The sequence below is a fragment of the Phyllostomus hastatus genome, unplaced genomic scaffold (assembly GCF_019186645.2).
Source record: "Phyllostomus hastatus isolate PE091 unplaced genomic scaffold, TTU_PhHast_1.1 phas_scaffold_177, whole genome shotgun sequence".
Lineage (NCBI taxonomy): Eukaryota > Metazoa > Chordata > Mammalia > Chiroptera > Phyllostomidae > Phyllostomus > Phyllostomus hastatus.
This window is the reverse complement of record NW_025334012.1, coordinates 375,475-400,271: the sequence shown is the minus strand read 5'-3', so window position 1 is coordinate 400,271 and position 24,797 is coordinate 375,475. Positions and strand designations below refer to the sequence as shown.

Here is a 24,797-nt window from a genome sequence, read left to right as displayed (position 1 = left end):
TCTTGTTGCCATCATCTTTAAAACAATGTAGTAACTGCCTCAAGTGCTGCTTTGAGGTTTAAATGAGCTAAAGAGTGTAAAGATCTAGAATCATGTATGATCTATCATAAGTCTTACAAAGCACGAATTACTACTATTACTCCCTCCCTTCCCTGATTTCCTCTTTTTCCCCTTCCATATCATTTACACATATATTTTGCTTGTGTAGTTTGTTGTGTCTGTTTTCTATTGGGTAGGAAGGGGTTTTCAACTCTTTATAGTGGCTTTATCTATTGATGGTCCTGACACAAACTGGGGACTCAGTCAGTCACCAACTCTCAAATAAATAAATCTCTCAAGAAGGTTTTGGCGACTTAGCTTCCAACAGTGCTGGATGTGCATGAACTTTGTGCACTACCTTTAATGGATATGTATATTTCACTTTGCCAAACTCATTCTTTAAAAATGGTGTTTTCTCTTTTATGTATATTTATTTAATCATTAGTAAAATGAGTATTAGTAGTAAACTTCATATTTTACTAGTGATTAAATATGTACATAAATTCATGTGTGTATACATACATATAATACAGATACATATAACGTATATGTATATACATATATAATTTATATACATAGAAATGAAATTTATATTTTACTAATAATTAAATCTATATCTATATCTATATCTATATATATAAAGGGAACCGGTTTAAAGCAATGAACTTGGCACTGTTGGGAGTCAAATTGCCAAAAACTTCCTGTGAAATGCATTTATTATTTAACTATGATGTACTGAACCCCCAGTCTGTGTCAGGGGCCACAGATAAAGTAGCTAAAAAGAAACTTCTGTTTAGTTGCTTGTACTTTTATTTTGAATTCCTGACTTAATTCACATATACTTTTTCTTCACTAAATTTTTGATACTTAATTCCTATGTTGACATTTGAACAATCCTCTGCATATGCTTTCCTTTGTATTCCTCTAGGTTTATTTAAATACACACACATATGCAATTATTTTCTTGGTGCTTTTAAATAACAATTTGATAAAATTTGATAAAAAATTTGATATTTTTGCAAGCAACTTTATTATATTTGTTTTTCCTGAAGTAACTTGATTTGATATCTTTTAATATAGTATTTCTACTGTGATGAGATTCTTGTGTCTTACTGTATTTCTGAAAAAATAATCAAACTGCAGTCATAAGCATTTTATCATAGTGTACTTCATAACCTGTATTCTGGGCGTTTGGAGAAACCAATTCTTTGCCTAATTATTGCAAATAGCAAAGCATCACCTCCACCCAAAATGGGTACACATGGCACATGTTATCTTTTATTGCTAGAATGTGTGCCAGACATGTGATATTTCTATTCTATTTACATTTGAATAGGACTTGACCTAGCTGACTTTTGTATGTCTTTAGTAAGGAAAGAATTAAACCTCCACTACCATCCTTAGATATCCTAGGAGGCATTAACATTCTCCTCAAGACTTCTGGGTCATAGCATATGTCAAAAACCTTAATTGTGAAAGAAGTAGTAGTTGGACACAGTATTTGAAAAAAAATTAATCAGTAAGTATATTTCCAAATTGTTTGGGACTGGTTTACATGCAGTTATCTCATCACAGAATTTAGAAGTTCCCCAGTGCCCACTGCCTGCCCATACTATGTAATATGGAAGCAATTAGGTCAGTGTTTGCATTTCTAGTCAGCATGGAAAAGTTTCAAGTATCTGGGAAAATTGAGAAAAGTGTCATTTCCAGTAGCTACCATTCTTCATCTGTTGACTTTAATTAAATAAAATGCTGATCATTAAGTAAAGAGAAACTGAAGTCAGAGTTTGCAAAAGTGTGGATGATGAAACTGTCTCTCTGGGTCTTGTTACAATACTCTTTACTGCAAACAAAATTCCCCACTGCAATTGCTGAAAGTGAGTTTATTTGCTAATCAGTTTCAAGGGGCCTTATTAAAATGACGCCTCTCAGTTTTTTCATGGGGACATATTAACTAAAACCAATTTCAACAAACAGAAAGTTTTATTTTAAGGTTAATGAATTTGCATTTACTTTGAGTGTATGGAGTTAATTATCTGATTCCTCAGGGATGGTCATATCCTCTACCTTGAAGCATCTTCCTTTGGGAGAGAAGATAGTGTCATGGGAAGAGAAGAGGATTTGAAGCCAGATCTACATTTGTGCTCCGGCTCTCCTACCATCAACCCATGTCCTCTGGGGAAAGTCATAAACTCCGAGCCCCGAGCCTGAAAAGTGACGTACTACTTACAGCCCAGTGCAATTTTGATGCATAAATCTATAATGGATATTAAATCACTTTAAAGCTGCAAATTGATGATATTCTCATGATTATGAGTAGAATGGTAATATAAACAATAATAACAGCACTGACTAGAATTTACTGAGCAATTGCTATGTGCCAAGCAAGGTACCAAAAGGGTCTATGTACATTATATCACTCTTCTTCACAAAATGTGGTGGCCTATGCAAAATGTTGCCTTTTACATAAGAGATGCTCACAGAATTTAAATAATTTGCCTTAAATCATGTCTGATAAATTTCAGTACAAGAAATGATACTGAGATTGGAGAGTGGTAGTAGAGATTAAAAGAAAAGTCAGAAAAATGACAATATCTAAAAAGTAAAATAAACACAAGATTTGAAAGGAAATGTAAAAAGTTCAAAGATAAGTATTATTATTTGATCTGCATAGCAGCATTCACCAAGATGAAGCACACAGGATGAAAATCAGATTTGAGAATCTGGTCTTTGGCATGTAGAACTTGAGGTGCTTTAAGACATCCAACTGAAACTCATATCTAGACATTTGGATATAAAACTAAAACTGAAAGGAGATATCTAAGATAAAAAAATAAATTTGAAATTCATTGATAATTGATGTTGTGGTACAAAAAAGGATTCTGAAAGAGAGGAGGAACTAGAAGAAATAATAGCAGAAAAGTAGAGGCAAATAGTGAACTCAGTATGATAAGAGAAAAACAACAAAAATGTCATCTCTACCAAAATCCCAGTGGCATTTTATATAATCCTAAAATTCATATGGAACCACAAAAGACCCTAAATGGCTAAAGAATCTTGAGAAACAAGAATAAAGCTGAAGGCAATAAAATTTTTGATTTCAAAATGTATTACAAAGATTCAATAATTAAAATAGTATGATGTTGGCATAAAAACAGACATATAGATCAATAATACAGGACAAAGCACCTAGAAATAAACCCACAAACATCTAGTTAACTGACTATTGACAAGGATGTCTAGATGAATAATGAAAAATGAACAGTCTCTTTAACAAATGGTGTTGGAGAAACTGTATATCCACATGCGAAAGAGTGAAACTGAATGCTTATCTAACACCATACAGAAAGCAGCTCAAAGTGAATTAGAGACTTAAATGTAAGACTTGGAGCTGTAAAACTTCTAGAAAATAATACAGAGAAAAATCATGGCTCTGGGGCTGGCGCAGTGACTTCTTAGATATGACACCACAAATAGAAGGAACAGAAACAAAAGTAGACACACAGGACTTCATTAAACTAAAAAGCTTCTGCATGCAAAAGACACAAGTAAACAGATTTGGAAGGTAACCTACAGAATGGAAGAATAGATTCTTAATATACTCATATATCTGATAAGTGGTTAATGTGCAAAACATATAAGGAACTCCTGTAACTCAGCAGCAAAAGAACCCATGTAACCCAATTAAGGACTTGAATAGCTATTTCTCCAAAGAAGACTGTAAATGGCAAACAGGTGTATGAAAATATGGTCAACATCACTAATCATGAGAGAAATGCAAATCAAAGCCACAATAAGAAATCACATCACACCAGTTAGTATGGCTATTATTTAAAAATGCTAAATGTTGGTGAGGATGTGGAAATACTGAAATCTTTACACACTGTTTGTGGAAATGTAAATTGTCCCAGCCCCTATGGAAAATGGTATGGAAGTTCCTCAAAATAGTATAAATAGAACCACTATATCAGTTCTTTCCACTATGCAGTTCTGAATATGTATCCAAAGAATTAAAATCATGTTGTGGAAAATACTCCCATTTCATATTCATTGCATCATTGTTCACAACAGCCATGATGTGGAAACAATTTAATATCCATCGATAGGTGATGGATGAAGACAATGTGGTATGTACCTATAATAAAATATCATTCAGCTTTTAAAAAAGGAGGAATTGTGCCACATGTGACAACATGGATTAACTTGGAGGATGCTATGCTAAGTAAAATAAACCAGTCACCAAATGAAAAATACGGTATTATTCCATTTATATGAAGTATTGAAAATTGTCAAACTCATAGACACAACAGAATGGTGGTTTCCAGAGACTGGGGGAGAAGAAAGTGAGAGTTGTTCAATGGATAAAAAGGGTCAGTTATATAAGATGAAGACATTATAGAGACCTGTCATACAAAATGTTTTGTAGAGTTAACAATATTGTGTACTTTCAAATTTGTTAAGAGGGTAAATCTCATGTTAATATTCTTGCCACCATTAAAAAAAAAGAAAGTGTGGCATCACAAATGACAAGACATGAGACAATACACATTTTCAAATTTCAGAGGAATGTACATTTTTAAAAATGTTTATTATATTTATCAATGACATAATAGGCAAGCTATAAAGAACTGGCTTCAGGGGTGGAGAAAAAAACTGGATGGGAAAAATCAAATGAATGTGAAAAATTAGAAGCTGTAAACAGCTTTTCAATGAATTTTGGCAACTGCTATGAATTTTGTTCAACAGATATATATCTGGTATATATGATATATATTAGATTGTATTTATTTTTTTTATTGTTGTTCAAGTGCAGTTGTCTCCATGTCCCTCCGTGACTTTCCCCTGCCCCACCCACCCCAACCTTCCACCGTCAGTATGTCCCCCCTTTGGCTTTGTCCATGGGTCTTTTATATATGTTCCTTCATGACCTTCCTCTTTCTATCCCCCATTATCCCTCTTCCTCGACACCTCTGGTTACTATCAGTTGCTTCTTTATTTCAACGTCTCTGTTTGTATTTTGCTTGCTTGTTTGTTCTGTTGATTAGGTTCCACTTATAGGTGAGATCATAAGGTATTTGTCTTTCACTGCTTGCATTATTTCACTTGTCATAATGTTCTCCAGATTTTAAAATGGCTTTCTAGTTTGAAATTTAATGACAAACTGGACTTTACCATGAATAAAAACACAATACCCTTTTCATATAGATTCACCAAGACAGAGCCTGAAACTATGATACAAGCAGATTTGTTTTTTAGGTACATTTGTGGAAGAGATTGGCTTTATTTATGTGTCTGATTGCTCTTACTTTTTAAAGCAAATATATTTTGAACATTTACTAATTACCATAGAGTTTATAGAACCCTTCACATATATTAATTCATTCAATATTAACAAAACATAAAAAATGCACATTTCCATTGATTTTACAGTTGAGGAAACTGAGGCATAAAAAAGAGTGTCAGTATTGTCCACGGTCTCCTAAGTACATTACTCAGGATTGAAGTGCTAATCTTGTCCTTTCACAAAATTTGAGTTCTTATTTAAAGAAACAAAGGTTTGTGGCCTTTTATGTTGTTTTCAGTAGTATAGCCTGGTTTGTCTTCACAGGAATAACCTGGTATACATGGAGTATGGTTCCTTCATAAACAGATAATTAAACAATGAAAAAGAACCTCGTTATAATTTGTCAAGCTCATCACTCTTTGAGAAAAACAGGAAAGAAAATATTATAGCTTTCAGATATCTCTAGAGGTTCAATTTTAGATCCCAAGGAAACTAGGAACTAATAAATCACCCAAACAACTACAGAATGAGCTCATAGGAAGCAAGGATCATGGCTAAGCAGGTGAGTCATATGGAGTTTGTGTGCTGTTTGTCTACTGAGTGGGTTGCCACACCTCCACTCTACCCTAGCTTCCCATTAGAAACTTCTCTCCTTGATGAGTTGTGGTGTTAAATGGAATCAATCTGCTCTTGGAGATAATACCTCTAATATCATAACTGCGTTTTTCACTCTCACACTCTCTGCTTTATAGTACTTTGTAAAGGATCTCTATTTGTAATTTATACTGCTACTCCATCAATCTCCAACTCCCTCTCTCTTACAAGCATACACACACACACCTACACACACCTCTTAAACGTCCTCATATTTCGCTCATCAGATAACCTCTTAGAATTACCCTCCCTCCTGCAGTGGTACCCACAAACAAGTTACTACATGGCTGTGAAGGAGAAATAAAAGGGCAGATAACATTTCCTGTCTAAAATTTTCTTTTGAGGGTGAGTTACCAAGAATGGCTTTACATTTACTCCTTCTTTCACTCAACTATAATGCCTTGGTGCAATATGAGAAGGATGCAAACACTACTTTCCAATGCCTGTTGAAATAATCAATTCAGGCAAAGAACGTTAATGGCTGCTAAAACCATTAGGGGAAAGGCTGATGAAGAAAAGGATAAGTATGAGTAGCTCTACACTTAAGTGACAGAAACAGTCCATCCTTGGCCTTTGGAAAACCCCAAGCATAAGATAAAAGGTTTTTCTGTTAGAAAAAGGATGGATACTCACTATAATTTTTGAGTGTTGAAATAAAACATAAATCTATTGATATTTGCTATCTCTAACATTGCTTCTCAGAAAAAATGTTTGGCCTCAAATAGGGATCTAAGGTGATCAAAGTCAAATCAGTACTTCACAACCTTTTTTCAATATCATGCTGTGTCACTTGTATTTGTTGTGGGATGCACAGAGGGGGCATCTGCCAGTTGAAGAAGTCACCATGTCTGCACACCTACAGTATACCGGTGGCAGACCGTGAGCCTCTGCAGGCTACTGGTGAGCTCTGGTGTAGAGCCCAGCTTGGTGAACCCTGGACTGCATGATGCTTGGCTTGAAGGAGCCAGGTAGACCCTGATAAAGTACAGGGCAGGTCCTGAGTAATGCTAGACTGTGAGTGAATCAGGAAACACCTTAACTAATTAAGTAGAGGACAGGAGAGAGGAGGATTCCCAATGACCCTTTTCTTCTTCCCTGTGACTGAGTGCTTGTATTTCTTTGCAACAGAAATAATAATAGTAGTGTAAATAAAACCTGAAATGTGAAGGAATTAGATGTTGTGACCTCTCAAACCTTTTCTTTGTTCATATTTTGTGAATCCTTTTTGTGGAAAATAAAGCCAGGAGCTAAATTAAAATTCACAGAGGCTAATGTGGGATTAATGAGACTAATCCTCTTTTTCAGGGCTGGCAGAAAAAACAAATAATTACAATTACTTTGAAGCACCCATCAAGAACTTCACCTACATATTTATGTTTCCATACAATTATGCTCACAACTGGATATTTCCTTAGGATGTGTTTACTAAAAAGTTCAGCCTACTAGAGTAAGTGCTTTGGAAATTTGAAGCTCTTGAAAAAGATGGATATACATAAGGAGAAAGATGTTTATCTACATGTAATTTAAAATAATTAGCAACCTGATAAACTATGTGATTAACTCATTGGGCAACCAGTTTCAAAATATGGATTTTGAATTGAGCAGAAATCATAGGTCTCTTGAATTCCTATGTAAATAAAATTGTATGTTTTCACATATTTGTAACAAGCGAATTGTTTTAACTTGTAAAGTATAAAGTACTTAATCTATATAACTGGAAATGAGATATAGGAAAATGGGTAAGTCAGATTACTGTGGTACATTTTAAAGCTGTGGGAAGATGCACAAAATTGAAACACAAGGAAATCATATAGTTTCATTTATGAAGTGCACATTTTTGTGTTGCCATATTTATAAATGCATAAATATAGTTTCAACAAAAACACTGAAATATTAGTGTTAGTTGCCTCATGAGATTTTCTTTCAGATATATTCAACTTTTAACCAATGTCCTTGCTTATCTTCTAAAAATACAAAGCAAAATAGGTGTTAAGAAGACAATTTTGAGAGTAAAAGACTCCTCTCCCTGGGCCAGTCTCCCCTGTCATTAGAGAGCTGAGGTGCATTTCCGACCACAGGAGGACATGATTTAAGGTGAGAAGACACAAGTGATCACCTTTCCCCAAAGCTGGCTGGGGCCGTGACAAGTGTCCTTTTTATTCTTCAACTTGCAACAACACCTGCCACAATAAATGATGGAAGTTAACATCACTTATGTCACTGAATTTATTCTCAAGGGAATTACAGACCGGCCAGAGCTTCAGGCCCCATGCTTTGTGGTGTTTTTAGTCATCTATCTGGTCACAGTGCTGGGTAACCTTGGATTGGTAACCTTAATCCAAACTGATGCTCGACTCCACACACCTATGTATTATTTCCTCAGTCACTTGGCCTTTGTTGACTTTTGTTACTCTTCTGCTATCACACCGAAGATGATGGTGAATTTTGTTGTGCAATATAACACCATTTCTTTCCATGCCTGTGCCATTCAACTGGGTTGTTTTCTCACTTTTATGATCACTGAGTGTTTCCTTCTAGCTTCTATGGCCTATGATCGCTACGTGGCCATCTGTAGTCCCCTGCATTATTCAACAGTGATGTCCAAAAGGGTCTGTGTTCAGCTGGTGGCAGTTCCATACATATACAGCTTTCTGGTTGCCCTGTTCCATACCATTCTCACCTTCCGTCTAACTTACTGTGGCCCCAATGTCATCAATCATTTTTACTGTGATGACATCCCCCTCATGGCTCTGTCCTGCTCAGATACACACATGAAAGAGATTATGATCTTTGCCTTTGCTGGCTTTGATATGATCTGTTCCTCTTCCATTGTCTTCATCTCCTATACCTTTATCATCACCGCCATTGTAAGGATGCGCTCCGCCCAAGGGCGACGCAAGGCCTTTTCTACCTGTGGCTCCCATATGGTGGCTGTTACTATTTTCTATGGCACCTTGATCTTTATGTACCTGCAGCCCAAATCCAACCACTCCTGGACACGGACAAAATGGCGTCTGTATTTTACACGGTGGTGATTCCCATGTTGAACCCTCTCATCTACAGCCTCAGAAACAAAGAGGTGAAAGGTGCCTCCAAGAAAGTCTTGAGTAAAGGATGTGAAACCTTCAAAATATTAAAATTAAGAAAATGATAAGAATAAATGCTTTATTAAATGTCAAAAGGGAAGGTCATCAGACTCTCTTTTGCTGACATTTCATGTATTTCTTTCAGTATAAAACTGAGAATGTGACTGTTGCTTTGACAGACCTTGACATTTTCTCCAAAGATGTAGGCCAACCCTGGAAGCTCAGTATGATTCAGACACTTGTCTGGCCTTTAGAGACCACTGAGATTGTGTTCAAACACAGGAACACTCACAGACACACTTGGGGATCTCAAGCAAAAGCAGTGGCGTGTTTTTGTCAGAACTCAGGACTCTGGGACCAAGACTGCCTGAGTTTGAATTCCACCTCCTTCCTTTATTAGCTGTGCAACCTTGGACAATTGGTTTGAACTCTGTGAATCTTTCCCCAGTTTTAGAAAATAATAGTGTTTCAGTGGAGAATTGGAACCCATCCCACTTGTAGATAAGCAGCATGTTTGTAAGAATTCTAGGAACAAACTTCAGAAGATACACACTCCAACCTTGAGTCATCCCAACTCTGGAAGATTTGTTGATGTTCAACTGTAAAACCAGGATGACACAACCAGACCATCGCTTGACCACTTTCGAGGTCTTTTCTGGATTGGGCTGTGCTTGACTGCACATGGAGGACTTTTCAACACCCTACACTTTATCCCTTTGTCCTGTTCCCCTCTACCTCCTTATAAAAACCTCTGCCTTCACTGAGATGTTGAGATGGGCTTTGGCACAACAATCCCCAATCTTCTCAGGTGGCCGGCACCTGAATAAGTCTCTTTCTTCTTCACCAGCAGCTGTCTCAGAAGTTCAGCTTTTACTGCACCAGGCAGCAGAACCTGCATTCAGTAACAGGAGGACCTGACTCATTGGTTTCTTTTGAAGACTAAGGAAGTTAATATTTATGAAATGCTTAGAAAAATATTTTGTGATAATAAGTGCTAAGTTAATGTTTGTTATATAAATGTGTGCTATATGTAATTAAAGTTTAATTCATTAAGCACTCAAAGATAATCAGTCTTTAAGTAAGTTCACACTTGGTAAGGTTTTTATTATCTGCCTGCAACTTAACAAGGAGTCTTAGTAATTTTTTTTTTTTTTTAATATAGAAGTGGTAAGGTTTCACCTCTGGGCCTCAATTATTTATAACTTGACTAAGGTCACATAACTACCTGTATGAAAATTCTAAATGCAAATTCAAGGCTATCTGAATTTTGTTTTCCTAACACTGTGACTGTTAATAATGTAGGGGTACTATAATGTAGATTATTTAGACTTTAATAGTCATTATCTGATTTTTAAATGTAATTTCAAGAACAGGATTTGTAACAAATTGTTTTTAAATAAATAAATTCAGCCCTGGCTGGCATACCTCAGTGGATTGAGTGTGAGCTGCGACCCAGGCATTGCAGGTTCAATTCCCAGTCAGGGCACATGCCTAGGTTGCAGGCCATGGCCCCCAGCAACTGCACATTGATGTTTCTCTCTCTCTCTTTCTCTCTCCCTTCCCTCTCTAAAAATAAATAAATAAAATCTTAGAAAAACACTTTACTTAAAAAAATAAATAAATAAATTCAATATATTTGCATTTTTGTTCAAAGACATGAAACTTGAATTCAATTAGTCTGTTGCCTCTTATTTATTCCATCACTCTTACAAGATCATGACATGAATTTTTAAAAAGTTGATAATTTGATGTGCTTTTATTTTGACATTTCATTAACAATGAATTCAGGATTTAATATTACTTTAGTATTTTACTATTTTAGAAAGAAACTGTGATAGTTGCAGTTGTAACAAGGACAGTTTGAGGTTTGTAATACTGGGTAATTATTTTGTCTTCTTGCACTTAATTTGTAAAAATTCAGGCATTCTACCAGCAGGTGCCTTTAGAACTTTGTGAATTGAATGAATTCTCAAATTTTTAAAGAAGTTTTGACAGAGAAACATGATGTTTCTATTCACTACAGTTTGTCTTCTGAATGTATATTCATATGAACAGATATAAATACCTTTTCTCACATATCACACACAAGACACATGGAAACATCATAGACAGTCTCTCTTTTTACAGGTAAAGAAATTCACACCTGAAGAATCTTGGTGCCTCACCCGAGAAATACACACAGCTCCTCTGGCGTTTCTCTGTGCCTTCCTGCTTCATAAAATGATCAACAACAGCAACAGACTAATTGAATTCAAGTTTCATGTCTTTACACAATTTTAATTCCTTACTATCAGCAATCACTTCTTAAGGGAAACCTGACTTTTCTCAGGAATGAAGGCATTCAAGTGTACTTGATAGACATGTTATTCAGCTTCTTACTGGGCAGGTGCATATAGTTCTGTGCAGCCTCTAGAACTGTATGCCGGCCATTGGTCAGGGCAGCAGGGCTCATCCCTGAAATTCCACTCCCTCAGTCAAAGTATCAAAATCAACATTCTTCCCATTGTCTCCAGGTATAGTAATATAAAATGTTTGTATTTTCACCCTTCCTTCTGTAGTTTCCATGTTGTTTTTGTATCTGGACTTAGAATGAAGAGGCTGATTTTAAAACAATAATAACCCATCATTGGTGGTGTCCAAGATTAGTGAAGAACATGATTGATTTCAAAGAGTTTGGCCCCAAAGTTGATGCTTGCTCCTCCCAGTTGGGTGGCACAAAAAGCTGCAGATACTTGTAAAATAAGGAAAATTCTCATCCTATCAACTGGTGTATAAACATTTAGGTGCAAATACATGTAAGGACCAAGACACAGTCATTGAGAACTAATATAGCATTGGTAATATTAGCTTTATCAGCATTATGATCAGTGCTATGGATCATTTTGAAGACATTGTCCTATAAATAAAATGTATTTTTATGTACCTACAACAGATTTGTGGTCTACTTTCAATTAAAATTGAAGCAATTATTCTTGCATAGAAATACTTAAAACTTCAGACTTTCTAATCTTTTCTCTGATGTAGTTTTGCTTCCATTCTTTTCACCTTAAGTGAAGACTTAATTGTTCTAAGAACAGCACCCTTTCTGTATAACTTGTTTTTAAATGTTTTATTTAAATCAAAGATTGTCACCCAATGCTAAAATTTCTGTACTGACATTAACAGAAAAAGATATAGCTGAAGTTGTTCCTAGTAGAATAATGGAACAAATGAATGCAAAGTTTGTTACTCTAAACCCTTTTTCTACCTCAGCTACCTTGATTTTCTTCCAGTACATGCCGCCTTTGAGTGATCTGCAGCAAAACCTGTCCATACTCTGCTAATACCAATCATACTTAACATTACTTAAGTATTGTTTGTTTTGTAGTATTTGGTGGCTCCTCTAGAACATTTTCTTTGTATTACATCACTTTAAAGAGTTTCTAACAAAAAAAATGCAATGAGGTCTCACAAGCATGAGCAATTATGTGACAGTTAATCTTTTGGGACCCAATTTGCTTAACAGGTAGGGAGCCATCCCTTGAAAGTTCAGATCTCTGTAGTGAACACAAGGACATTACTTTCCCCCTTTGGCTTTGTCTATGGGTCCTTTTCATGTGCTTTCATGACCTTTTGTTACAGAATGAACAAGGGGGGCCTGGGAAGATATAAAGGAGCCCCCAGGTCCGTTATGTCCGCCGCCAGAGGAAAGACGTCTCTCAATGCCAGAGATTTGTGAAAAGGAAAGGAAATGTTTATTTAATGCTATACAAACTTAAAGTAGGGACCTAATGTCTTCACCAAAAATCCTAAAGTCCCTTAAAGCACCCACAAACAGACACAGTCCTTTCTTCCTTCCCCCTTTGCCCAGTCCAGAGTACCGTATCTCCTAAAGCTGCGGGGGTCCCTACTCTGGCAAAGGCACATGGTCCTCTCTCCCCAGACCATGGGAGTCCCCACTCTGCCAGAGCCATGTGGTTGTCTCTCTCACGGTCACGAGAGTCTTCACTCTGCTAAAGCTGTGTGGTTCTCTCTTGCAGAGCTGCGCATAGTTCTCCCCCTCAAATGGCTGCCGTGTCTAGGTTTAAATCCCAGCGCCAATCTTCCTCTGAAGCCCCATTTCCAGCTCCTCTCACAATTGGCCACAGCTGCCAGGTTCTGGGCAGGTGTGGCCCTGTGGTGTGGAGCCAATTATCTCCAGGCTCTTCTGGATCTTATTACAGATCCCTATTTGAGGCTCCCCTCTTGGCTGCACCCTGTTACACTTTCTCTTTCTATTCCGTATTATCCCTCTTCCTCACCCCTCTGGTTACTATAAGTTGGTTCTTTATTTCAGTGTCTCCATTTATACTTTGCTTGCTTCTTTGTTCTGTTGATTAGGTTCCACTTATAGGTGAGATCACATGGTATTTGTCTTTCACTGCTTGCATTATTTCACTTGTCATAATGCTCTCCAGATTTCAAAATTGTTTTCTAGTTTGGAATTTAATGAGAAACTGGACTTTGCCATGAATAAAAACACAATACCCTTTTCATATAGATTCACCAAGACAGAGTCTGAAACTATGATACAAGCAGATTTGTTTTTTAGGTATGTTTTTGGAAGAGTTTGGCTTTATTTATGTGTCTGATTGCTCTTACATTTTAAAGCAAATATATTTTGAACATTTACTAATTACCATAGAGTTAATAGAAACATTCACATATATTAATTCATTCAATACTCACAAAAAACGTAAAAGATGCACCTTTCCATTGATTTTACAGTTGAGGAAACTGAGGCATAAAAAAGAGTGTCAGTATTGTCCAAGGTCTCATAAGTAAGTTATTCAGAATTGATGTGAAAATTTTATCTTTTCACAAAATTTGAGTTTTTTTTTTTAAATGAACAAATGTTTGTGGCCTTTTTGTTCTTGTTGTTTTCAGTAGTATAGCCTGATTTGCCTTCACAGGAATAGCAAGGTATACTTAAAGCATCATTCCTTCATAAATACAGATAATTAAACGATTAAAAAAACCTCACCATAATTTGTTTATCTCATCACACTTTGAGATACACAGGAAAGAAAATATTACAGCTTTTGGATATCTCTAGAGGTTCAATTTTAGATCCCAAGGAAACTAGGAACTAATAAATCACCCAAACAACTACAGAATGAGCTCATAGGAAGCAAGGATCATGGCTAAGCAGGTGAGTCATATGGAGTTTGTGTGCTGTTTGTCTACTGAGTGGGTTGCCACACCTCCGCTCTACCCTAGCTTCCCATTAGAAACTTCTCTCCTTGATGAGCTGTGGTGTTAAATGGAATCAGTCTGCTCTTGGAGATAATACCTCTAATATCATAAATGAATTTTTCACTCTCATACTCTCTGCTTTATAATACTTTGTAAAGGATCTCTATTTGTAACTTATACTGCTACTCCATCGATCTCCAACTCCCTCTCTCTTACAAGCACACACACACACACACACACACACACACGTCTTTAACGTCCTCATATTTCGCTCGTCAGATAACCTCTTAGAATTACCCTCCCTCCTGCAGTGGTACCCACAACCCAGAGGTACTACATGGCTGTGAAGGAGAAATAAAAGGGCAGATAACATTTCCTGTCTAAAATTTTCTTTTGAGGGTGAGTTACCAAGAATGGCTTTACATTTACTCTTCTTTTTATTATTTCACTCAAATAAAATGCCTTGGTGCAATATGAGAAGGATGCAAACACTACTTTCCAATGCCTGTTGAAATAATCAATTCAGGCAAAGAACGTTAATGGCTGCTAAAACCATTAGGGGAAAGGTTGATGAAGGAGAAGATATATATGAGTAGCTCTACACTTAAGTGCCAGAAACAGTGGTTTTTAAAGTCCATCCTTGGCCTTTGGAAAACCCCAAGCATAACATGAAAGGTTTTTCTGTTAGGAAAGGAATAGATACTCACTATAATTTTTGAGTCTTGAAATAAAACATAAATCTATTGATATTTGCTTTCTCTAACATTGCTTCTCAGAAAAAATGTTTGGCCTCAAATAGGGATCTAAGGTGATCAAAGTCAAATCAGTACTTCACAACCTTTTTTCGGTATCATGCTGTGTCACTTGTGTTTGTGTGGGATGCACAGAGGGGGCATCTGCCAGTTGAAGAAGTCAACATGTCTGCACACCTACAGTATGCTGGTGGCAGACCGTGAGCCTCTGCAGGCTACTGGTGAGCTCTGGTGTAGAGCCCAGCTTGGTGAACCCTGGAGTGCATGATGCTTGGCTTGAAGGAGCCACGTAGACCCTAATAAAGTACAGGGCAGGTCCCGAATAATGCTAGACTGTGAGTGAATCAGGAAACACCTTAACTAATTAAGTAGAGGACAGGAGAGAGGAGGTTTCCCAAATGACCATTTTCTTCTTCCCTATGACTGAGTGCTTGCATTCCTGTGCAACAGAAATAATAATAGTATTGTAAATAAAATCAGAAATGTGAAAGAATTAAACATGATGACCTCTCAAACCTTTTCTTTGTTCATATTTTGTGGATCTTTTCTGTGAAAAATTAAGGCAAGAGCCACAATAAAATTCACAGAGGCCAATGGGGGCTTAATGTGACTAATCCTCTTTTTCAGGGCTGGCAGAAAAAACAAATAATTACAATTACTTTGAAGCACCCATCAAGAACTTCACCTACATATTCATATTTCCATACAATTGTGCTCACAACTGGATATTTCCTTAGGATGTGTTTACTAAAAAGTTCAGCCTACTAGAGTAAGTGCTTTGGAAATTTGAAGCCCTTGAAAAACACTGACATATTTATGGAGAAACATGTTTGTCTACATGCAATTTAAAATAATTAGCAAACTGATAAACTATGTGATTAACTCATTGGGCAACCAGTTTCAAAATGTGGCTTTTGAATTGAACAGAAATCATAAGTCTCCTATGTAAATAAAATTGTATGTTTTCACATATTTATAACAAGCTAATTGTTTTAACTTATAAAGTATAAAGTACTTAATCTATATAACTGGAAATGAGATATAGACAAGTCGGTAAGTCAGATTATTTTGGTATATTTTAAAGCTGTGGGAAAATGCACAAAATTGAAACACAAGGAAATCATATACTTTCATTTATGAATTGCACATTATTGTGCTGCCATATTTATAAATGCATAAATATAGTTTCAACAAAAACACTGAAATATTAGTGTTAGTTGCCTCATGAGATTGTTTTCAGATAGTATTCAACTTTTAACCAATGTCCTTGCTTATCTTCTAAAAATACAAAGCAAAATAGGTGTTAAGAAGACAATTTTGAGAGTAAAAGACTCCTCTCCCTGGGCCAGTCTCCCCTGTCATTAGACAGCTGAGGTGCATTTCCGACCACAGGAGGACATGATTTAAGGTGAGAAGACACAAGTGATCACCTTTCCCCAAAGCTGGCTGGGGCCGTGACAAGTGTCCTTTTTATTCTTCAACTTGCAACAACACCTGCCACAATAAACGATGGAAGTTAACATCACTTATGTCACTGAATTTATTCTCAAGGGAATTACAGACCGGCCAGAGCTTCAGGCCCCATGCTTTGTGGTGTTTTTAGTCATCTATCTGGTCACAGTGCTGGGTAACCTTGGATTGGTAACCTTAATCCAAACTGATGCTCGACTCCACACACCTATGTATTATTTCCTCAGTCACTTGGCCTTTGTTGACTTTTGTTACTCTTCTGCTATCACACCGAAGATGATGGTGAATTTTGTTGTGCAACATAACACCATTTCTTTCCATGCCTGTGCCATTCAACTGGGTTGTTTTCTCACCTTAGTGATCACTGAGAATTTCCTTCTATCCTCTATGGCCTATGATCGCTACGTGGCCATCTGTAGTCCCCTGCATTATTCAACAGTGATGTCCAAAAGGGTCTGTGTTCAGCTGGTGGCAGTTCCATACATATACAGTTTTCTGGTTGCCCTGTTCCATACCATTCTCACCTTCCGTCTAACTTACTGTGGCCCCAATGTCATCAATCATTTTTACTGTGATGACATCCCCCTCATGGCTCTGTCCTGCTCAGATACACACATGAAGGAGATTATGATGTTTGCCTTTGCTGGGTTTAATGTGATCTGTTCTTCTTCCATTGTGCTCATCTCCTATACCTTTATCATCACCGCCATTGTAAGGATGCGCTCCACCCAAGGGCGACGCAAGGCCTTTTCTACCTGTGGCTCCCATATGGTGGCTGTTACTATTTTCTATGGCACCTTGATCTTTATGTACCTGCAGCCCAAATCCAACCACTCCCTGGACACGGACAAAATGGCGTCTGTATTTTACACGGTGGTGATTCCCATGTTGAACCCTCTCATCTACAGCCTCAGAAACAAAGAGGTGAAAGGTGCCTCCAAGAAAGTCTTGAGTAAAGGATGTGAAACCTTCAAAATATTAAAATTAAGAAAATGATAAGAATAAATGCTTTATTAAATGTCAAAAGGGAAGGTCATCAGACTCTCTTTTGCTGACATTTCATGTATTTCTTTCAGTATAAAACTGAGAATGTGACTGTTGCTTTGACAGACCTTGACATTTTCTCCAAAGATGTAGGCCAACCCTGGAAGCTCAGTATGATTCAGACACTTGTCTGGCCTTTAGAGACCACTGAGATTGTGTTCAAACACAGGAACACTCACAGACACACTTGGGGATCTCAAGCAAAAGCAGTGGCGTGTTTTTGTCAGAACTCAGGACTCTGGGACCAAGACTGCCTGAGTTTGAATTCCACCTCCTTCCTTTATTAGCTGTGCAACCTTGGACAATTGGTTTGAACTCTGTGAATCTTTCCCCAGTTTTAGAAAATAATAGTGTTTCAGTGGAGAATTGGAACCCATCCCACTTGTAGATAAGCAGCATGTTTGTAAGAATTCTAGGAACAAACTTCAGAAGATACACACTCCAACCTTGAGTCATCCCAACTCTGGAAGATTTGCTGATGTTCAACTGTAAAACCAGGATGACACAACCAGACCATTGCTTGACCACTTTTGAGGTTCTTTCTGGATTGGGCTGTGCTTGTCTGCACATGGAGGACTTTTCAACCCCCTACACTTTATCCCTTTGTCCTGTTCCCCTCTACCTCCTTATAAAAACCTCTGCCTTCACTGAGATATTGAGATGGGCTTTGGCACAACACTCCCCAGTCTTCTCAGGTGGCTGGCACATGAATAAGTCCATTTATTCTTCACCAGCACTTGTCTCAGAAGTTCAGCTTTTACTGCACCAGGCAGCAGAACCTGCATTCAGTAACAGGAGGACCTGACTCATTGGTTTCTTTTGAAGACTAAGGAAGTTAATATTTATGAAATGCTTAGAAAAATATTTTGTGATAATAAGTGCTAAGTTAATGTTTGTTATATAAATGTGTGCTATATGTAATTAAAGTTTAATTCATTAAGCACTCAAAGATAATCAGTCTTGAAGTAAGTTCACACTTGGTTAGGTTTTTATTATCTGCCTGGCACTTAATCCAGGAGTCTTAGTAAATTTTTTTAAAAAAACATAGATGTGTTGAGGTTTCACCTCTGGGCTTCAATTATTTATAAATTGACTAAGGTCACATAACTACCTGTATGAACATTCTAAATGCAAATTCAAGGCTATCTGAATTTTGTTTTCCTAACACTGTGGCTGTTAATAATGTAGGGGTACTATAATGCAGATTATCTAGACTTTAATAGTCATTATCTGAATTTTAAATGTAATTTCAAGAACAGGATTTGTAACAAATTGTTTTTAAATAAATGAATTCAATGTATTTGCATATTCAAATAGAAATAAGCTTAGGTGCCTCTTATTTATTCAATCAGTCTTACAGGATCATGACATGAAATTTAAAAAAATCGATAATTTGATGTGCTTTTATTTTGACATTTCATTAACAATGAATTCGGGATTTAATATTATTTTATTATTTTACTATTTTAGAAAGAAACTGTGATAGTTGCAGTTGTAACAAGGACAGTTTGAAGTTTGCAATCCTGGGTAGTCATTTTGTCTTCTTGCACTTAATTTGTAAAAATTCAGATATTCTACCAGCAGGTACTTTTAGAACTTTGGGAATTGAATGAATTCTCAAGTTTTTAAAGAAGTTCTGACAGAGAAACATGATGTTTCTATTCACCTCAGTTTGTCTTCTGAATGTATATTCACATGAACAGATACACATGCCTTTTCTCACATATCACACACAAGACACATGGAAACATCATAGACAGTCTCTCTTTTTACAGGTAAAGAAATCCACACCTGAAGAATCTTGGTGCCTCACCCGAGAAATACACACAGCTCCTCTGGCATTTCTCTGTGCCTTCCTGCTTCATAAAATGATCAACAACAGCAACAGACTAATTGAATTCAAGTTTCATGTCTTTACACAATTTTAATTCCTTACTATCAGCAATCACTTCTTAAGGGAAACCTGGTTTTTCTCAGGAATGAAGGCATTCAAGTGTACTTGATAGCCATGTTATTCAGCTTCTTACTGGGCAGGTGCATATAGTTCTGTGCAGCCTCTAGAACTGTATGCCGGCCATTGGTCAGGGCAGCAGGGCTCATCCCTGAAATTCCACTCCCTCAGTCAAAGTATCAAAATCAACATTCTTCCCATTGTCTCCAGGTATAGTAATATAAAATGTTTGCATTTTCTCCCTTCCTTCTGTAGTTTCCATATTCTTTTTGTGTCTGAACATAGAATGAAGAGGCTGATTTAAAAAACAATAATAATCCATCATTGGTGGTGTCCAAGATTAGTGAAGAACATGATTGATTTCAAAGAGTTTGGCCCCAAAGTTGATGCTTGCTCCTCCCAGTTGGGTGGCACAAAAAGCTGCAGATACTTGTAAAATAAGGAAAATTCTCATCCTATCAACTGGTGTATAAACATTTAGGTGGAAATACATGTAAGGACCAAGGCACAGTCATTGAGAACTAATATAGCATTGGTAATAGCAGCTTCATCATCATTATGGTCAATGCCATGGATCATTTTGAAGACATTGTCCTGTAAATAAAATGTATTTCTTATGTACCTACAACAGATTTGTGGTCTACTTTCAATTAAAATTGAAGCAATTATTCTTGCATAGAAATACTTAAAACATTAGACTTTCTAATATTTTCTCTGATTTATTTTTGCTTCCATTCTTTTCACCTTAAGTGAAGACTGAATTGTTCTAGGAACAGCACTCTTTCTGTATAACTTGTTTTTAAATGTTTTATTTGAATCAAAGACTGTCACCCAATACTAAAATTTCTGTACTGACATTAACAGGAAAAGATATAGCTGAGGTTTATCTGGTATTTACTTCTGTTTGACTTAATTTTACGTGTGTAGCATTTATTAAATATGCACCGCAATGTTCAAAACAGCATTATTTGCAACAGCCAAGTGCTGGAAACAGCCTAAGTGCCTATCAATAAATGAGTGAATCAAAAAACTGTGGTACATTTACATGATGGAATACCACTCAGCAGAAAGAAAGAAGGAGGTCCTACCTTTTGTGACAGCAAGGATGGACCTGGAGAGCATTATGCTAAGTGAAATAAACCAGGTGGTGAAAGACAAATACCATATGATCTCACCTGAAAGTGGAACCTAAACAACAAAACAGACAAACAAGCAAAATATATCCAGAGACATTGAAATCAAGAACAAACTGGCAGTGGCCATAGGGGAGGGAGAAGGGGAATAGCAGGGGAGAAAGGGGGAAGGGACAAGCAAAAGAATATGAATAGAGGACTCATGGGCATGAACAATAGGGGGGTGGGGAGATTGACTCTAGGAATAGAGGGTGAAGGGGAAGGGAGAGCAGTGGGAAAAATGATGGGACAACTGTAACTGAACAACAATACATGTTAAAAAAGAAATTATTTTAGCACATTAAAAAACATTTGCTTTAGAAACATAAAATTAAAAAATACATCTAGAATATAAGGATTCTGATAAATGTAATATATAGTTTTTATGCTTGTGTATAATTTCCTCATATTCTCTCAATTTTATTTCTCATTTATGTATTAGTTCAGAGATGCCCATTTTTTCTACATAATTTGACCTCATCCAGTAAATTAGAGTGCAATCTATAAAGAATCATGAGTGAGTATATACTTATAAGCCTCTTTTTTCCTCAGACTTTCTTGGTACTTAGTTTGGTCTGTACATAATGAAATTAAACATAAAGTGCTGGTATTTTGTTATGTAAATAATCGCACACCTTAATGCCCATTTGAGATGATTTCTCCAAGTCTCAATTTACATGAGAAAATTATGCCCCAGGGTTGTTCAGGTTCTAAAACCAAGGCAGTTATATAAGCAAAGAGGACCCAGTGACATCAAAGTGTCAAAGTGAAATATGGTTAGGTTTTATAAGAACAGCTAACAATCTGGCTTTGAGGGGAGATGGGAGTCCCGGAGAACATTTCAAATTAACATCATGGAGAGGCAAGGAGATGATAAAGGCAGAAGGCCCTCTGCCCCATATACGGTGACTTTTCCCTTTACTCTCTTTGTCCGAGTATGTGAGCAATATGAGGGACCCGCTTGTTGTGCCATGTTCAGGCTCACGCACCATTCTAATTATATGTTCGACATCTGAAAAATTTAATTTAAGTCTAGTGTTGCATGACAATTTGTGGGTCACTGTTCAGTTTTTTCAATGTTGCATAACTGCAGTTGGAAATTGAAGATAGTCACTAAAAATGTAAACTTTGCAATTGGAAAAAGTGAACTCTTGTTTTTCTATTTACTAGCAACGTGTGTGTTAATAAACTATGGAATGGTTTTTGAGTTTTTTTATTCTATAAAATACCCATGTTAGAAGGGTGGTGTGAATCTTAAGTGAGACAGCCCGTTTAAAGTACCTCAAATGGCATCTGACACACAGAAAAATATTTACTAGATCATAGTTTTATTTTTACTTTGAAAAGTTTAGAAATAAAAAAAATCATAATTTACTAATGCAGTCTTTACTACAGGTAACAAAAGTGGTTTCTTTTCTCAAGAAAATAAATGATGCTTATTTTCATAGCAGTAATGGAGGAACCTAAACAATTCAGTTTAAAATATGTTCATACACACAAAAAGAAATTTAAAAGAATTCAATTGTTTTAGAGATCACAATAAAATAATTCCTTACTTTTATATTTCCATTTTTTACTTTATTTTTAACAATTTTTACTGTTGACAGTAAAAATGTCCCCATTTTCCCCTTCTTTGTCCACCTCTACCCAGCCCCTACCCACCCCTCCTCTGACCATCACCACACTGGTGTTTATGTCTGTGGGTTAGAACATTATGTTGCCAGTTATTTTTTTAAAAGCTAGTGCCCCATTATGTGTATCTAAAAAAAAAGAAGATTGTTGGTGCAACGGTGTTGATAATTAAATATAATAGTCAACATTTATGAATTGTTTCCTATGTGCTAGGAACTATGCAATGATTTTTATGTTCATAATCTTATCTAATCTTATAATCAGTCTGAGAGAAAGGAAATATTACTGTTTTTTGAAGATGAGGAAACCAAGATCCACAAATGTAACTTATCAATGGCAATAGCTGGTACTTGGAAAAGCTGAAATTTCAACCACACTGTGAGAATGAAGAGTCCACATTCCTATCCACAACTTACATAGAATAACCAATGAATTACAATGGTGTTGAGTGGCTGCAAGACCTAAATTGATACAGACTCAGTGTCACTAAATGCTTAATGTCAAGGTAGTTCTGCTGGTGCTATTCTTTCAGTCAAATGCAGAGAATTATCCAGAGTGTTCAAACCAAAAATTCTTACTATTAAACTTTGACACATCTTCCAGATTATCTCTGCAGCAAGCTTGAAATCCAAGATACCACTGTTGATCTATTTCAGTACTACTGAAGTGTCCCAAAATGACACATTCAGATATAGCTACTATTTTCTCATTTTCTGTTTCTTTAATTATGAAGGTAAAGTGATATTCAGACTAGATTCACATTTCTCTTTCTCCTTTTCTCTCTCTCCTTTTACAATTCAACAACTCAAAATTTACAGCATTCCCTTCATATGGAAATCACTGAAAATGACTGTAGGTGAGAGATATTTTGAGTGACTCTGAGCCTCTGAAGGGAGAATTTGACTCTACTATTTATCAGCATTGTGACTCTGGACAAGATACAACTCAAAGTCCTCTGATCCCTCCTTGTCCAATGAATTTTCAGTTATTTAATAGCTAAACACAAATTTTCTTTCATTCTTTTCAGTGAGTTTTTTACTTCCTGGTTTCTCAAGCTGTAGATGAAGGGGTTTAACATGGGAATCGCTACCACATAGAACACAGAAGCAAATTTATCTGTGTTCAGAGAATGGCTTGACTTGGGCAGTAGGTACATAAAAATGACTGTCCCATAAAATATTGTGATGGAAGTCAGGTGGGAAGCACAGGTAGAAAAAGCTTTCTGTCTTCCTTCAGTAGAATGGATCCTCAGGATGGCAAAGAGGATGAAGACGTAAGAAATGATCACGATCAGAAGAGAGCAAAGGGTATTGAATCCAGCAATGATTAACAGCAGCAGCTCTTTGACTTGGGTGTCAGAACAGGCCAGAGCAACCAAGGGAACGTCATCACAGTAGAAGTGGTTGATCACCTTGGAGTCACAAAAGGACAAGTGGAATGTTGCTACTGTCTGTACAAGACCCACAGTGAATCCATAAATGTATGTGCTAGCAATGATTTGATTACAGAGTTTTCTAGGCATGAGGATGACATAGAGCAAAGGGTTGCAGATGGCAACATACCGATCGTATGCCATGATTGAGAGTAGGTACTGTTCACAAACTACAAATGTGATGAAGCAGCACACCTGGACGGCACATGCATAAAATGTTATGCTTTTAACTTCACGCAGAAAATTCACCAAGGTGTTCGGGGTGACAGAAGAAGTAAAAGAAAAATCAACGAAAGCCAGGTGGCTGAGGAAAAAGTACATGGGTGTGTGAAGTTGAGGACTGACTCGGATGAGCATAATCAAACCAAGATTACCCAGGACACTAGCTAAATAGATAACTAGGAATATACCAAAAAGAATGATCTGAAGGTCTGGATTATCTGTGAGTCCTGAGAGGATAAACTCAGACACTGCTGAATGGTTGCCTGGTGCCATGGAACAGATTTGAAAGTTTTGTTTTTACATCTTAAAACCCTCCAGAGCACACAGTCTTAGTAGTCTGGTCTTCACTGGCAATCATCAAGCAGATGTTAGGAACTGATACTGACCCACCATAATCACACTGAAAGGAGCATCTTCATATTAGTTCTGAACGCAGAATGAAATCACATGTTCTAGGCAAAATTTTCAAAATGCAAAACTCTGTGGGGATTTGTAAAGACAGACAGAAGGTATTTTATTTAAAATTTTACATAATTGAATAATCTATCCCATAACTGTTTTAATAAAAAAATGAAGGTTAAGAGCTATTTAAACACAGATAACAAAAATATCCTTTAATCATTAGAATATTTAAACAAAATGCTAATCCCCCAAAACTATTTTTTTAGTATAATTTGAAGTCAAGGAGTGTAATACTTCTGGCTTTGCTATTTTTTCTCAGGACTGCTTTGGCTATTTGAGGTCTTTTGTGGTTCCATACAAATCTGGTGATTTTTTTGTTCTGTTTTTTTTTTTTTTTTAATATCCCTGGGATTTTTATGGGGATTGCATTACATCTATATATT

General features: G+C 36.5%; 3 protein-coding genes across 3 annotated transcripts; 2 read left to right on the top strand and 1 right to left on the bottom strand.

Moving 5' to 3' along the window:
* The first annotated feature begins 8,169 nt into the window (after positions 1 to 8,169).
* Positions 8,170 to 9,128, top strand: LOC123831457 (olfactory receptor 1038-like). Its single transcript, XM_045858336.1, is given in 2 exon segments — positions 8,170 to 8,965; positions 8,968 to 9,128. Coding segments are annotated over 2 exon segments (957 nt in total).
* A 7,410-nt stretch (positions 9,129 to 16,538) lies between these two features.
* LOC123831456 (olfactory receptor 1038-like) lies at positions 16,539 to 17,495 on the top strand. The gene has a single exon (XM_045858335.1). The coding sequence runs from the start codon at positions 16,539 to 16,541 to the stop codon at positions 17,493 to 17,495; it is 957 nt and encodes a 318-aa protein (XP_045714291.1).
* Positions 17,496 to 23,283: 5,788 nt separating this feature from the next.
* LOC123831489 (olfactory receptor 5AL1-like) lies at positions 23,284 to 24,273 on the bottom strand. The gene has a single exon (XM_045858371.1). It carries the CDS (start codon positions 24,223 to 24,225, stop codon positions 23,284 to 23,286), a length of 942 nt encoding a protein of 313 aa, XP_045714327.1. The 5' UTR covers positions 24,226 to 24,273.
* Positions 24,274 to 24,797: the final 524 nt, after the last annotated feature.

Bases quoted from the DNA above. Each gene is read 5' to 3' on its own strand.
- LOC123831456 (XM_045858335.1), top strand. From the start codon at position 16,539: ATGGAAGTTAACATCACTTATGTCACTGAATTTATTCTCAAGGGAATT.
- LOC123831489 (XM_045858371.1), bottom strand. From the start codon at position 24,225: ATGGCACCAGGCAACCATTCAGCAGTGTCTGAGTTTATCCTCTCAGGA.